Raw genomic sequence first — 14,601 nt, 5'->3', positions numbered from 1 at the left:
GACGAGTCCCTGCCACGGGGCTGCTTTAGGAGCAAAGCTCTTAACATTGAGGTATTGGGGTGCACCCCTGAGCTCCAGGAGCAGCAGCTGCAGCAGCTGGGATTTCTCTGGCTGCGTGAAGTGCTGGGATTTAAATTAATTTCTAGCGTGCAGCTTCCCCTGGCCCTGTGTGTCGCCAGGCCCCGCCACCACCACTCCCCCCAGCCTCGGGGATTAGTGGTATTTATAGCAAACACTCCATCTCAGTTTTCCCCAATGAGGCCAATTCCTGCTGGCCAAGGGAGTGCAGGCAGTGCTGCTGGCCTTGGTGTCAGCCCAGTGACCCACGCTGGGGCCCTGTTGCCAGCAGCTCCCAGCTTGGGTTGATTAATTGTGTTTTCCTTTTCCTTGTGCAACTCATCTCGTGCCTGCTCTTGGCTCCAGCACGCTGAGCCTGGAGTGGAACAGAAGAAGATGAAGCTGGAGCAGCCCCTGGCACTTGCTGCCCTTGCCCTGCCTGCAGGTAGGACCTAAAAATAGCATCTTCTGCTTGGTCCATGTGTTCACCTCAGAGCCAGGGCTGAGCAGCTCTGTCCTCTCCATGCCTCTGCTCCTGCTCTGTCATCTCCTGGGAGCCCCAGAGCTGGCACAGGGCTTGGCAGCACCAGGGGCTGCCCAATGAGGCTGGGGCTCTGGCCCCACATGGTCTGAGAGGAGATGCAGTGAGTGACTGGTGCTCCCAGGAGCAGAGCAGAGAGCTGAGCACGTCCCCGTGGATCAGGTTTCACGCTCCTGTGCTCTCTGCCTCGGCAGCTGGGATTTTCCTCTCACAGAGATGATGCCTTCCTACCTTCTTACCTTGGTCACAGGCAGCCAGAGTCACCCCAGCCCTGGCTGCATCCTGCTCTCTCAGGCCTGCAGAGCACAGTGTAGGATGAAATGACACCAGATGGAACCAGCCCGGTCCTGTGGGAATATTTATTGGTTTGCAGGGGCTGCCTGAGCCCAGTACCCATCTCTCTGGCCCTGGGACTGGCCATTCCCCATGCTATTTGGAGGTGGGGGTGCCCTGGCCGAGCTGCAGCAGGGAGTTGGTGGTGTAGTTCTGGAAGAGGGGCTGCAGGAACATGCCAACGGTGCCAAAGACACAGACGAAGACGAAGATCCATAGGAAGAGGCGGTCGATGACCATGGCCACGTACTTCCAGTCCTCGCTCACCTGCACGGGGCCAGGAAAAACGCTGGGTCAGGCTGGGGCCTTGGGTATTGCCTGACACTGCCCTGGCTGGGGATTTGCATATCTCAGAGCCTGGAATCTGCTCCCTCAGCACTGCAGCGCCTGGGGCTGCCTGCCAGCCTGCCGTGGGCCCCGTGGGGCTCACTCCCCCTGCTGTCACCCGCACTGCTGAGCCCAGGAAACATTTCCCCAGTGAGCAGAGCTGGCAGGGGGGAACTCTGCAGAATCTGCAGCCTGACTGCCATGCAGGGCCGGGCCTGCTGGGAACCTCTGTGTTTCCAGAGCAGCTGCTTCAGCCTGGCACTGCAGTGGTAGGTCAGGGATCAGTGAGCACGGGGCTAGGCAGGGATCCCCTTGGTGCTTGTGCACATCACTCCTTGTGGCACAGCCACGAGCCAGAACACCCTCTACACCCCCCCAGCTCTGCCCACTCCCAGATTCTCACAACTCACCTCGATTTATGCTCTGATGGATCAGGGATCAGTGCTGGACCCCACTGAGCACGGGGCTAGGCAGGGACCCCCACTCCCTGTAGTGCAGCCATGAGCCAGAACACCCTCTGCACCCCCAGCTCTGCCCACTCCCAGATTCTCACCACTCACCTCGACTTAGAATCTGATGGGTCAGGGATCAGTGCTGGACCCCACTGAGCACGGGGCTAGGCAGGGACCCCCTTGGCGCTTGTGCAGTCACTCCCTGTGGCACAGCCACGAGCCAGAACACCCTCTGCACCCCCAGCTCTGCCCACTCCCAGATTCCCACCTCCACTTACGCTCTGATCGTCGTCCTCGCTGCGCATGTGGTCGGCGATGAAGCGCACGCCGTCCACCGCCTCCTCCAGCCCGCAGCCGCAGCCCGCCCCGGGCCCCGCCGCCTGCCCCTGCCGCTCCCGGTAACCGTTGAGCCCCTCGGCGGCCTTGGCGGCGCCGGGGTTGGCGTAGCAGGTGCAGGTGTGAGCACCGGCCTGCACGAAGAGCGTGGCGGCGGCGGCGGCCGCGCGTTCCTGCGTGTGCCGGCGCTGGCGCAGGCGCTGGCGGGCGCAGCTCTGCCGCGGCTGCTTCATGAAGAGCAGCGCCGGGAGCTTGTGCAGGAAGAGGGTGCGGACCCAGGGCGGCATGGTGTGCGTGGTGGGCGAGCGGTGGTGCACGTTGAGGACGCAGACGCTGGTGACGATGGAGAAGGTCACCAGCACCATGGTGAACATAAGGTACTTGCCCACCAGGGGTACGTCCAGTGAGGTGGGTGGCACGATCTTGGAGATGAGCAGGAGGAAAACGGTGAGGGCGAGCAGGACAGAGATGCAGAGCGTCATCTTCTCGCCGCAGTCGGATGGGAGGTAAAACACGAGGATGGCCAGGGAGGTGATGAGGATGCAGGGGATGATGAGGTTGATGGTGTAGAAGAGCGGCTTACGCCGGATGATGAAGTCGTACGTGATGTCCACGTAGGTGGAGTCGTCGGGGTTCTCATTGCGCCGCCCCGGCAGCGCCACGATGTCCCACTCGCCGCTGGGGGTGAAGTCATCCAGGCTGGCCACCTCACTCTTCAGCACCAGGTCGATCTCGGTGCGGTCGTAGGTCCAGGAACGGAACTTCATGGTGCAGTTCTGCTGGTCAAAGGGGAAGTGCTTCACCTCGATCTTGCAGGCGCTCTTGTAGATGGCGGGCGGCAGCCAGAAGATGCTGCCATCGTAGGAGATCACCGCGTTGGAGTAAAAGGAGACCTCGTACATCCCATCGGCACTGGGGTGAAGAGAGCTGCTGTCAGTCCTGCTGTTGTCAGCCCCAGCAGTACAACGTGGCCCCCTGCCCTGGGTGGGGCTGGGGAACACATAGCCCCCCTCCCTGCCCACCCCCCAGAAATGACCTACTTGTTGTAGAGCACCACATCAGGCAGCCAGATGTGCTTGGAGGGCAAGCGGACCTTCTTCATGTTGTCAAAGTCCTCAGGCTTCCACGTGAGGCGATAGTCCTCCCACTCCTGAGGACAGGTGGGATCAGCCCAGCCCAGCCACAGGATGGGCAAGGGGCTGGTTCAGGACAGGGGGGACACAGGGGTCCCACACGGGCTTTATGGGGGGCTATAACAGGGCAGGGTAGACATTAGGGTCCCACAGAGGATGTATGGGATAGGGATGGGTCTCAAGACAGAGGCAGGGTGGACATAGGGGTCTCAGGGCCACGTCAGAGTCCAGGGTGCCCACCTGGGTCAGCCAGACATTCGTGGTCATGATCTGCTCCCGCTCGTGCTGCAGAGAGAGAGAAGGGCCAGTCACCCAGGGTGCTGGGAGGGTTTGGGGCCCCCCTCACTTTACCAGGAGCAGAGTCCTGGCCAACTCACCACGCTGATGAGCTGCGCCAGCGACACCATCAGCTGCACGGTCACCAGCTCCGAGCCATTGGTCGCCGGCCGGATCAGCTTGTTATAGCGAGCAGGGTCCAGCAGGTACTCAACCAGCCGCTCCTCCGTGTCCGTGCCCAGGCTCCCTGGGGCATGGCCGAGCCTGAGCCCCGTGGTGCCGGGCAGGGCCCCCACGAGGCTCTGGGGATCCCCCGGGATAGAGCCTGGGGCTCTGAGCCTGGCAGCCCGAGAGCAGGGATGGTGGGGTGCACGGTGATGGGGTGCACGGCGATGGGGTGCACGACGATGGGGTGTGGGTGCCACAGCCGGGCACGGAGCAGGGAGGGCCGGGGTGGGCTGGGGGGCTCCGGGAGCTGCTCCGGCTGCACCGCGCTGGGGGTTCCTGTCCGCCCTCCCCTGCCCGTCCCCGCCATTCCGCGCCCGTTCGTGACACCCCATCCCCTGTTCAGGTCGGTCCCTGCCCGCCCCTGGCACCGCCTCGGGGAGCCGCAGCCCCGGGGCGCTCGGGGAGCGGCACCGGCACCGCGGAACGGCCGGTACCGGCCCCACTCCGGACCTGTCCTGTGCAACAGGCGCAGCCCCCGGGCCCGGCCCGGTCCGCTCCGGTCCCCTCCCCGCCCGTGCCGGTGCCATCCCGCCCAGCCCCCGGCACTTACGTCTGAGGGCAGCGAGAAGGCAGAGGACGCGGAGCAGCGCCATGGGGGCGGCCCGGTGCCGCCACCGGCACCCGGCGCTGTCCGCGGTTCTGGCCGGGCGCTGTCCGAGGTGCTGGAGCCGGCGGCGGCGGCGGCCCGGGCGGGGCGGCCCCGGGCGGGAGGCGGTGCCGGGCGCTGTGCCGGGGCCGTCCCGTGCTCCGGCTCCGTCGCCGTCACCGCCGCCGTCAGCGGCCCCGGGGCCGCCCCCGCCTCCGCCCCGCCGCGGCCCGGGGACACGGCGGAGGGCTCTGAGCTGCCCCGGCCCGCCGCTGCACCGGGGTCCCTGCGCGGGGCCAGCGGGGCGGCGGAGCCCCGGGCTGGGATCTGAGCGGGAGAGTTGGCGGGTGGGGGCCGGGACCGGAGCGCCCGCGGCCCCGCCGTAGGCCCGTAGGGGGGTCTCAGAGCCGGCACTGCCGGGCCTCGGCGAGCGCCGTCCCCGCCGGGCTCCGGCCGTGCCCGGTGCCCCCCCCTCCCCGTGACCCCCGGTGACCCCTCCGGGCAGGGGCGGGGCTCCGCGCCGGCCCCGCCCCGCTTCCCCGGGGCTTAGGAGCCGTCACTTCCCGTATGTCGCGAGACGCTTCCGGCGGGGCCGCCCCGCCCGTTCCGGCGACGGCACTTCCGGGAGCGGGGCCGTCCCGCCGCCATCTTGGGCGGGCTCCGGGGCTGCGGCGGCGGCGGCGGCGGAGCGGGTCCCTCCATGGGAAGATGCAGCGGGCGGGGCCGGAGGAGGCGGCGAGGACGCAGGCGGCGGCGGGGGGACCCGGGCGGAGCGGGGCCGAGGTGGCGGCGGCCCCCGCCGGGCGGCTCCTGAGGCGGGAGCTGCGGCTGCTCGAGTCCATCTTCCACCGCGGCCACGAGCGGTTCCGCATTGGCAGCGCCTGCCCGGACGAGATCAGCTGCGAGTTCGTCCCGGGGGCCGGGGCCCGCGCCGGCGCCTCTGCCTCCCGGGGGCCGCCGCCGGGACCCGTCCGCATTCACTGCAACATCACGGTGAGGCCCGGGGGGCGGCGGGCCCGGGCTCTGCGGGGGCACCGCCAGGCGGCCCCGGCACCGAGGGCTGCTCCTTCGCGGGGACGGGGCTGTCGCCGTTGGGGCCCGGCGTGAACCGGGCCTGTGCCCCAACGTCCCTGGCGGTGGCTGCGGGGGGCGGCTGCCCCCGTTCCCGTTCTCCGTGGGGCCTCCGGGAGTTCCTCGGGGCCGCGGCTCACGCAGAGAACAACCGGGGGGCAGTCCCGCCGTCCCGGTGTACGAGAGCTGGCGGTTCCCCGTGGCGTTTGGAACCCACAGTCCTGTCCCGCTGCTCGTCGCCAGGCATGGAGCCCCGTTTTTCCCGTTTTCCCCCGGTTTTGTTTTGGAGGGGGGGCCTGATCTCCGTGGAGAAGCGGAACCTGGGGCAGCAGCGGCAGCTCCTCCTCCCTGCTCTGGTTCATCCGCGCCGGTGTTTTAGAGATCCCGGTGCTGCTGTGCCGATGCCCTCTTTGACCACGAGTTACAGCTGGTTTGTGTCTCCAGGCGAGGAGGGCTAGCAGAGCTTGGACAGCCCCTGGTGTAGAGTCTGAATGGGACTAACAACCAGAATTTTCTGGAGGGGCATGTTGGGAGTATTGCCAGAGGCTTTGTCCTGGATTAAAGGTGCCTGCTTGGCCTCTGCTTTGCGTGGGTGCTGCCAGGTTCTTCTGTAACTGCTGGTGCAAAGCTGTGAGGGCAGTCACCCATGGGACACCCTCAGTGTCCTGCCTCTACTGCCTTCCACCCCCAGTAGCCCCACAGCCAGAGGGGTGGCCAAAATGCCACTGTCCTCCCTCCCTGTTTTACCCTGGGTCAGGGGACACAGCCCAGCATGGTCACAGTAGGGGTTTGTGCTGCCCTCAGCCCCAGGTTTATGCTAGAGGGGGTGGATCAGTCAGCTGTGGCCTGATCTATGTGGTACAGAGGGATCTTCAGCCCTCAGCCCATCTGGCTCACTGCCCTGTGCACCACAATGGTTTCCATCCCACCAACACCCCCTTCTCCCCCTGTCCAGGAGTCTTATCCAGCTGTTCCCCCCATATGGTCTGTGGAGTCAGATGATCCCAACCTGGCAGCTATCCTGGAGAGGCTGGTGGAAGTCAGGAAAGGAAACACCTTGGTGAGATGTGCTCTGCTGCCTGGGCAGGGGAGGGCTGGCACCTTTGGGGGGTAACTCCCTGCTTACATGTCCCCAGCTGCCTCAAGTGGGGATTGCCTCTGGTCCCATAAAGGTTCCAGATATTTGGGGTGAACTTCTCTGACATCATTTGATGCCAGGGTGGGATTTTGCACCTGTGTCTCCTGCTGCTTGGAGCAGGAGGGAGCAGCCCTGGGGCTTTTGCTGCTGGGCACAGAGCTCCCCACACTTCACTGACCCTCTGTTCTCTGGACAGCTTTTGCAGCACCTGAAGCGAATAATCTCTGACCTGTGCAAACTCTACAACCTCCCCCAACATCCAGATGTTGAAATGCTGGACCAGCCTCTGCCAGCAGAACAGGTAAGTGGCTCAGGAAAAGGCTCCCAGAGCTCAGAAAACAAGTTTACATGTTCCCTGATGTTTGCTCTGGAGGCTTCTGGGCTTACCAGAGGAGGACCACAGTGGGTGAGAGGTTGGATTCCTGTCCTGGGTGATGCCAGCCTGCTCTGCTGGCCCTTGGTGCTGTTTTCTGTAAAGGCTCTCAGCTGCTCTTTGCTTTTAATTTGGCTCTGCTTGTTCATCCCTGTTTGAGCTCGCTTTGGAAGCGTCTGGGAAAGCAGGAGAGCATTTCCCCAGGATGCTGAGCACACAATCTCCATCCTTGTCCTCTCCACAGAGCACCCAGGAAGAGGTGTCCTCTGAAGAGGAAGATGAAGAAATGCCAGAGGTAAGTGCCACCTTAGGGTGTGAGGAGCTGAGCACAGGGAGAAAGGTGCTGAAAGGTGTGAGGGCACAGGGGTCTTGCTTGGGAGAAGCTTGTGGCCACCAGACAGGGAAGTTTGGACCAAAGGCTGGATAATTCTTGGCATTTTGATGCTGAGGATTCTGAGGCACAGCTGGGCTCCACATAGTCACAAACCCCAGGAGAGCACCATAGCCACATTTCTCTTCACAGAGAAAAGCAAGGCACAATTCTTCCCAAGAATATTTCTGGGTTTCACATTCTCTGAACCTCAGAGAAAGAAAAAACAGTTCTTATCTTATTTAGTGCTCTGGTGTTGTTCACAAGTGGAATGCATGGTGGAAGATTGTTTACCTGAAGGGAATTGATAACTGGATTCTGGTGGGAGTGTTTTGATTCACTGACCAGTTGAATCCAGGTGTGTGCGTGTGTGGGGGGACTGTGGGCTGACAGCCATGAGATTCTGAGCAGTTGAGAGCTGGGCAGAGTCAGTTTAGATGTAATGTAATATAGCATAGAATAATATAGCATAATAAAGTAATTAATTAGCTTCTTGATAAGATGGAGTCCTCCTCATCTTTCCTCTCCTTCACTGGGGGCAAAGATATCCACTACAGAGCACAGAGGCTCTATAGAATAATATAGTGTAATAAAGTAATTAATTAGCTTGATTGATAAGGTGGAGTCCTCCTCATCCTTTCTCTCCTTCAGTGGGGGCAAAGATATCCACTATAGAGCACAGAGGCTCTATAGAATAATATAGTGTAATAAAGTAATTAATTAGCTTCTTGATAAGGTGGAGTCCTCCTCATCCTTTCTCTCCTTCATTGGGGACAAAGATATCCTCTATAGAATAATACAGTATCGAATAATATAGCATAATAAAGTAATTAATTAGCTTTTTGATAAGATGGAGTCCTCCTCATCCTTCCTCTCCTTCACTGGGGGCAAAGATATCCTCTATAGAATAATATAGTATAGAATAATAGAGTATAATAAAGTAATTAATTATCTTTTTGATAAGATGGAGTCCTCCTCATCCTTCCTTCACTGGGGGCAAAGACATCCACCCTAGAGCAGAGCATGGCCATGTAGCCATGGCCTCCAGAGGCATGTGGATGAGCTGTGAGCAGAGCTGCTGGGGCAGTACGTGCTGTTCTCTGAAGCCTGAAATTCCTGCAGGAGAGCTGCATTTCTGGGTTGCTGTTGCTGGCAGGGAAATCTCTGTTGCACGGAGCTCCCACAGAGAGGATGAGGTCAGGTGGCTGAGTGTGCAAGTGAGCTAATTGCCAGCAGTGGTGGAGGCAGCCACACTTCACTGCAAGCTGAGGGCACCTTGCTGCACAACCCACAGGCTCTGCTTGTTTGGTTTGCAGTTTAGAGATCTGTGGAAGTGGGTGGAATAATCTTGGATCTCCATGGTGACGTTTAGCAATGCCTCAGACACGAGAACAGCACGGGCACTGAGTCAGCAGTGCTGTGGAGCCTGGGGGCAGGTCACTGAGCAGCAGCACCCAGCACTTGGGGGGCTTTGGCAAAGTTAATTGCTTGCTAAATTAAGGCTGGGCTTTGCCACTGTCCGTGGGGAAAAGGGGGAGGGTTAAACTGGCACCAGCATAACCTTGTGAATCTGCAAATCTGCAGCTTTATGGCAAACCAGAGTCTGCAAGGCCTCCACTCCTCTGGGCTGGAGAAATAAATCCTGAGGAGCTGAGCATTCCCTCTTGTGCTTTTTGCCAATGCCAGGTGTTGTGGAGGGAGAGTGCTCGTGTAGAGCAAAGGTTTTGTGCTGAGCACTGGGATTTGTTCAGCTGTGTGGAGGAGTGAAGCAGCAGAACTGTGCCCTGGCACACAGATTTATTATGCAGGTTAATCTACTCGAGGGATTTTCTAGGAGGATCTGTTTTCCTGTGCGAGTCTAAAAATGTCCCAGCCCTTCCAAAAACACTGCTCAGTAGCCACAACCAGCCCAGAGAGGCCAGAGGAAACACTTGTTCAGAGGATTTAGTGCCAGAGCTGGAGCTGTGCATGCCCACAGCCATTTCCAGGCAGCTGAACCCTGAGTGCACGGGGAGAGATTTCTGTAGTGGGTCCAGATGGCTGCAACTGGTTTTTCCTATCAGGGGATTGTACTGCCATGTGTTATTTTGGGAAACAATGAGGGCCAAAGGCTCTTCTGAGGTCAGGTACTACACTTGGGGTGTGCTGAGCTGATCTACTGAGAGACCTGCTGTGAAATCCCCGCTCTTATTAAGGGAATAACATCCCATGCAGCTGGATCTGGGTGCAGGGCTCTGTTCTTCTCGTGGTGCTGGTGCCCTGTGTCCCTGTTGGGGTTTGGCTAGCCCAGGGGGTCTGGCAGCTCTGTGCCAAGGGGCTGTGCTTTGTTCCAGCCACCACCAGTGTGGCAAAAGCTGCTGAAGCCACAGGTGTGCCAAGATCCAGGGCCATGGTTACATGGGGCTTGCTGAGGACTCAAAGATTGTTATAAACGGGCATGAGACGTGGCAGGGGAGAATCCAGCAAAGATCTCACATGAGCCCAGTTGAGTGCCCAGACCTTGTGTTTTCCACTCTGTTTGTACCTCAGATCAGGAGCTGGGACTCCCTGAGGTGAAGGATTGCACTAGGGATCCTTCCTGGGTGAGGGCAGCCCAGCACTCAGAGCAGGGAGGAGCAGAGGCACATCTCTTTGAGCTTTCCTCTTCCCTTCCCAGGACACTGAGGACTTGGACCACTATGAGATGAAAGAGGAAGAGCCGGCAGATGGGAGAAAGACAGAGGATGAAGGCATTGGGAAAGAAAACCTGGCCATTTTAGAGAAAATAAAAAAGAACCAGAGGCAAGATTACTTAAATGTACGTGTCACCCAGTGGGCAGGTGGGCTGGGGAAGCAGAGGGACTCAAGGGCAAGAATGATGGAGGCCCTTGCCAGCCCTCCAGCCCTGAATCAGAGGGTCCCCAGCCAAAGTACAGCAGTACCAGTTCTCCAGGGCTGATGGGGCTGAAGCAGAGCAGTCTGTGAGCTGCCTCTGCAGCTCAGGGAGGGCGCTGGGCTGACCCCAGGGGCACTGGTGCCTCATGGGGCACTCCTGCAGCAAGATCTGGGGCTGCCTTGTGCCCCATGAGCTGTGCCCCTATGAGCACCTGAGGCTGTGGAGGTGGATTGTGCTTTTGTACCCCTGGGCTGAGATTCTAAGGCAGTAGAGGGACACAGAGGTGTTTCTGCTGCAGCTGTGCTGCCTGAGGTGACACATTTGGGGCTGAGAGGTGCCAGGCAGGATAGAGTCTGGTCTAGAGGCTGGACTGAGTTGTAGCTCAGGTGTTGAGCTCATAGAGCAGCAGCCATGGTTGGGTGCAGCATAACAATGCAACTTTCCCCTGCCTGTTCCTTGCAGGGTGCAGTGTCTGGGTCTGTGCAGGCCACTGACCGGCTGATGAAGGAGCTCAGGGATATTTACCGATCACCAAGTTTCAAGGGCGGTGAGTGCTGCCAGGAGCTCGGGGCAGGAGGAGGATTCCTTCTCCTCCTCTGGGGTACCCAGTGGGCCTTGGGGCTGTGCTGCTCAGCTGAGGGGGAGGATCTCCAGCATTGCATGGCTGGGGCTCTGTTAAGAGTGATCAAAAACCACCTTATAGCCTCTCTCTTCCCTGCCACTGCTGGATGGAAGTGAGGAGCGTGCTGTGGGTCAGAGAATCATCTGACTTTGAGGGGGATGGTGTTCCTGCTCCTTTCCTGAGCCCAGGGACTCAGAGAAAGAAACTGCTGCCCTCAGGACTGTCCTGGATAGGTGCTGCTTCTCATGGAGGGACAGTGCCCAAATGAAGTTGTGCTGCAGAGCCTGGGGAGTTTGAAATCTGGGTGATGGCTCGAGCCCCTCTCAGTGTCCCCCCACAGTGACCCCCCTGTGTTCTCCTTGCAGGATACTATGCAGTTGAACTAGTGAATGACAGCCTGTACGATTGGAACGTCAAACTCCTGAAGTAGGTGGCCCAGCTTGGGATCATGCATTTGTTGGTGATGGGACCAGTGGGGGGGACATGAGCATGGCAGGGCAGCACCAAGCAGACCTTGAGTTAGCCTCTCTCAGGCAGCTGGCTTGCTGTCTCCACGACAAAAAGGAGATGATATCTCCAGCCCAGGTGAGGTAATCAGAGGACTCTGCAAGTCTCTGCTGTTCCTAGAGCCCGCAGAGAGGCGCAGCAGGCAAACCCTGAGCTTTCACACCCTCCAGACACCAGTGCTGCCTTTTCCTTGGGCCAGGCAGCCTTTATTTTTAAGCTGGCAGCATGGAAAAGGGGTGTGATGGTCTTCTCTGCAAACCAGAAGCAGAATGCTGGCAGTTTGTGCTGTCTGTGTGGCTGTGCAGGTACGGCAGCTCCGGGTGTTGGTGGCAGCGAGCTGGGCTGGCCTGGGGTGCACGGCCCTGCCTGACCCCTCTGGGCTTTTCCTCTCACAGGGTTGACGAGGACAGCGCTTTGCACAACGATCTTCAAATCCTCAAAGAGAAAGAAGGAACAGATTTCATCCTCCTCAACTTCTCTTTTAAAGTAAGGCTCCCCCTCCCTGAGAGGCGCCTCACCCAGCGAGGCATCAGAGAACTCAGTGGCTCTGCTTCCCTTCTCTCATTGCAGGATAACTTTCCTTTTGATCCACCATTTGTAAGGGTTGTATCCCCAGTGCTGTCAGGGGGGTGAGTAATTATCTGTCTCTCTCTGTGCTCTGCAGTGCTGCTTTCTGCAGCAGGTTTCACTGGGTTTATCCAGAGCTGTGACTTCCTTGACGTGGATTTGCCATTGGGTACCAGACAGTGATGGTGTTTTTAGCATATTGTTTCCATCATAAATCTAATCAGAGAAGATGTTTCACCTCTGGAGCAGTGGGTGGGTATAATCACACATCTGTCTGTGTGGTAACTTTGTCTGATTCCTTCCCAGGTATGTTTTGGGTGGTGGTGCCATCTGCATGGAGCTGCTTACGAAACAGGTGGGTGCTGATCCCTGTGGGAGCTGTTCTGCCTACCACACTCCATATTCCTGACATCTCCTGCTCTGCCACTGCCTGCCAGAGCTGGGGAAGGCCCTTTGGTTGCTCTGGGAGCACGGTTGGGTGGGTCTGGTCTCACTTTGTGTTTCATCCCCAAGGGCTGGAGTAGTGCCTACTCCATCGAGTCTGTGATCATGCAGATCAGTGCAACGCTGGTGAAAGGGAAGGCACGAGTACAATTTGGAGCCAACAAGGTAGGGCTTGGGCAGTGTTGGAGAATGGGGGCACAGCCAGGTCTGGCTGCACCTTGGTTTCTGCTGCACTAATGGTCTCCTTGCCTTCTTCCCTTGCAGAACCAGTACAGCCTGACAAGAGCACAGCAGTCCTACAAGTCCCTGGTTCAGATCCATGAGAAGAATGGTAAGGGCTGAGGGAGAGGGCCTGCATTTTCCCTTGCTTGTTTGGGCTGCCCAGACAAGCCACTCGAGTTTTGTCCTGCCTCAGGTGCAGAGGTGACAGCAGCAATGGCAGCTGCTGTAACACAGTGTGGCTGCAGAGGGCTGCTGCCCTCTCTGGGCTCTGAGGCTGTAACTAGAGGTAGCCCCTCACTGATTGCTTGGACTTGATGATCTGAGACATCTTTTCCAACCTAAATGATTCTGTGTGGTGTTGGGAAGTCAGCCAGAGGGAAAAGCTCCCAATAATCAGGAATATGTGGCCCTTTAGAAGTGGGACTTGGCTGCTTTTGACAGCTTCTCCAGGTGCAGTTTCCTCCCTCACAGATCTCTCCTCATTGCAGGTTGGTATACACCACCCAAGGAGGATGGCTAGTGTGGATGCTGCAGGACCAATCTGAATATCTTCTGGATGCTCTACTTGGATCTTAGTGATGCCTCTTGGCTTTCTCCCAGGATGTAATAGCTCTGCCTGTTGCAGGACAATACTGGCTGTTCAAAACTCTAAATAACTGTTTAAGGAGTTGGACTGACCCAGAACACTTGCTGGGCCCATGCTAGCAGGCATTCTTGTTAAAACAAACTCTTGAGCCTCTTGTATTGCTGGAAACTTTTGACTCTACTCCAGTCTAGAGCATCCTCCTTACCTATGCTATGGATTTAATTTATTTTCTTATTTCATGTACACTGCTTTTTTTTGTTACGGTGTATGATGGATGTGTATGGAAAATGTATCTTTGGAGAAAAATTACAGTTTGTTAATTTGAGAATGCTGGTCTAACTAATTTTTTTTTCCAAGCTCCTGCTGGGTGGGTTGTGCCCTGCAAACCCTGCTGCAGCCCTGGTCCCAGGGTGGGGCAGTCGGTGGAGCTGTGCTGGGCCCATACCCTGCAGGAAGACTTGGGAGAAGAAAAGCCCTTTTGTTTTTTGGCATGGAGGGAGCAGGGTTTCTGCCCCATCTCCCCTGGGCAAACCCAGCTTTTCTCTGTCAGCTGCAGCCTCTCAGCTCAAAGCACAGAGGGGGAGATAGGTGAGGCTGCCCTCTCTGCTGCAGTGAGGAAGGGTCTGTGGGTGTACCCAGGGCTGCCAGCTCCCACCCCACACTTCTCCCTGTCCTCCTGCTGAGCAGTGAGATGAGCTGAGGCCTGAGCTTTGCCCTCTTTCTCCCCACTAGCATGGAGGCTGAGCCCCTTGTCCCCATCCCTGCTGTGCTGTGGCTGCAAGCTTCTCTTCTGCAGGGAGTGGAGCAGGGGCACTGCTCTGTCCTGCCACTGCCCCCAGCCCTGGCCAGGACCCGTTCCAGCAGTGAACACCCCGTTCTATGGGGTTTTCTTTTACTCTCCTTAAGCTACTGTTCCTGCTCGCCTCTTTGTGCTCCAGCCCTCCATGGATGGGGTTGCTGCAGTTGTGGCCTCTTTCCTTGAACCCCCACAGCCCTGGTTTGAGGCAGCTGGAAGGAGATTTTGGCTGTTGGAGCTCCTCCACCTCGGGCCACGTCCTCGTCTGGAGGACAGAAGTGACGCACCAGTGTCAAAGATGGAACCATGCATATCAACTCACTGTGTTTGAATAAAAGTCATTAGAAAATCAAAGAGCCTCAGAACTCCATTATCTACTCCAGCAGCTGCTTCCCTGTCCTGCTCTCAGAGCCTTGGAATAAAAAGATGCTGTTAGGAGAAGGATTACTCACAGCTGCAGGAGTGGCCCTGGCCTCAGCTTGAGGACTATTTTTAAGTACTTTGCTGAAGGACCAGAGGATTTGTGAAGCTGAGCAGCTCTGCCCTGTGTCCTCCAGCCCAAACCAGCACCTCTTGGGGTTCTGGCTCCTCTCCAGCCCTGCTCCTGGTACCTGGGGCTGGGAGGGCAGAAGTAGCTGCACTCAGTTCCCACCTTTAGCTCAGGAATCTGCTAGGTAGCAGGATAACTCAGTTTAACGAAGGTTTAAAACATTTGTGGGGCTGTCTCTTGGGTGAAGGAGGGGCTGCTCTGCTGAGCCCAG

The 14,601-nt window shown here is 58.3% G+C and overlaps 2 protein-coding genes across 4 annotated transcripts; one reads left to right on the top strand and one right to left on the bottom strand.

The window, feature by feature from the left end:
- Nucleotides 1-943: 943 nt before the first annotated feature.
- CHRNB2 (cholinergic receptor nicotinic beta 2 subunit) lies at nucleotides 944-4,428 on the bottom strand. Its single transcript, XM_054651174.2, has 6 exons — nucleotides 4,234-4,428; nucleotides 3,557-3,702; nucleotides 3,420-3,464; nucleotides 3,087-3,196; nucleotides 1,989-2,958; nucleotides 944-1,198 (listed from the first exon to the last, which is right to left on the bottom strand). Exons 1-6 carry the CDS (start codon nucleotides 4,274-4,276, stop codon nucleotides 1,028-1,030), a joined length of 1,485 nt encoding a protein of 494 aa, XP_054507149.2. The 5' UTR covers nucleotides 4,277-4,428; the 3' UTR covers nucleotides 944-1,027.
- A 248-nt stretch (nucleotides 4,429-4,676) lies between these two features.
- On the top strand, nucleotides 4,677-13,372 carry UBE2Q1 (ubiquitin conjugating enzyme E2 Q1). Of its 3 annotated transcripts, XM_077192121.1 has the most exons (13): nucleotides 4,677-5,262; nucleotides 6,296-6,400; nucleotides 6,675-6,779; nucleotides 7,096-7,146; nucleotides 9,878-10,018; nucleotides 10,559-10,643; nucleotides 11,084-11,144; nucleotides 11,621-11,711; nucleotides 11,796-11,854; nucleotides 12,099-12,147; nucleotides 12,306-12,401; nucleotides 12,501-12,567; nucleotides 12,947-13,372. In XM_077192121.1, the coding sequence occupies exons 1-13, from the start codon at nucleotides 4,837-4,839 to the stop codon at nucleotides 12,976-12,978; spliced, it is 1,368 nt and encodes a 455-aa protein (XP_077048236.1). In that variant the 5' UTR covers nucleotides 4,677-4,836; the 3' UTR covers nucleotides 12,979-13,372. The 3 variants fall into 3 exon arrangements, 2 of the variants coding, with proteins under 2 accessions (XP_077048236.1, XP_054507151.1); XR_008535776.2 differs by lacking the exons at nucleotides 12,501-12,567; nucleotides 12,947-13,372 and adding an exon at nucleotides 11,346-11,530 and having other exon boundaries at nucleotides 12,306-12,395; XM_054651176.2 differs by lacking the exon at nucleotides 9,878-10,018.
- Nucleotides 13,373-14,601: the final 1,229 nt, after the last annotated feature.

This window comes from Agelaius phoeniceus, chromosome 31, assembly GCF_051311805.1.
Source record: "Agelaius phoeniceus isolate bAgePho1 chromosome 31, bAgePho1.hap1, whole genome shotgun sequence".
Lineage (NCBI taxonomy): Eukaryota > Metazoa > Chordata > Aves > Passeriformes > Icteridae > Agelaius > Agelaius phoeniceus.
The sequence above is the reverse complement of the archived record's forward strand: the minus strand, read 5'-3'. Positions and strand labels throughout refer to the sequence as shown.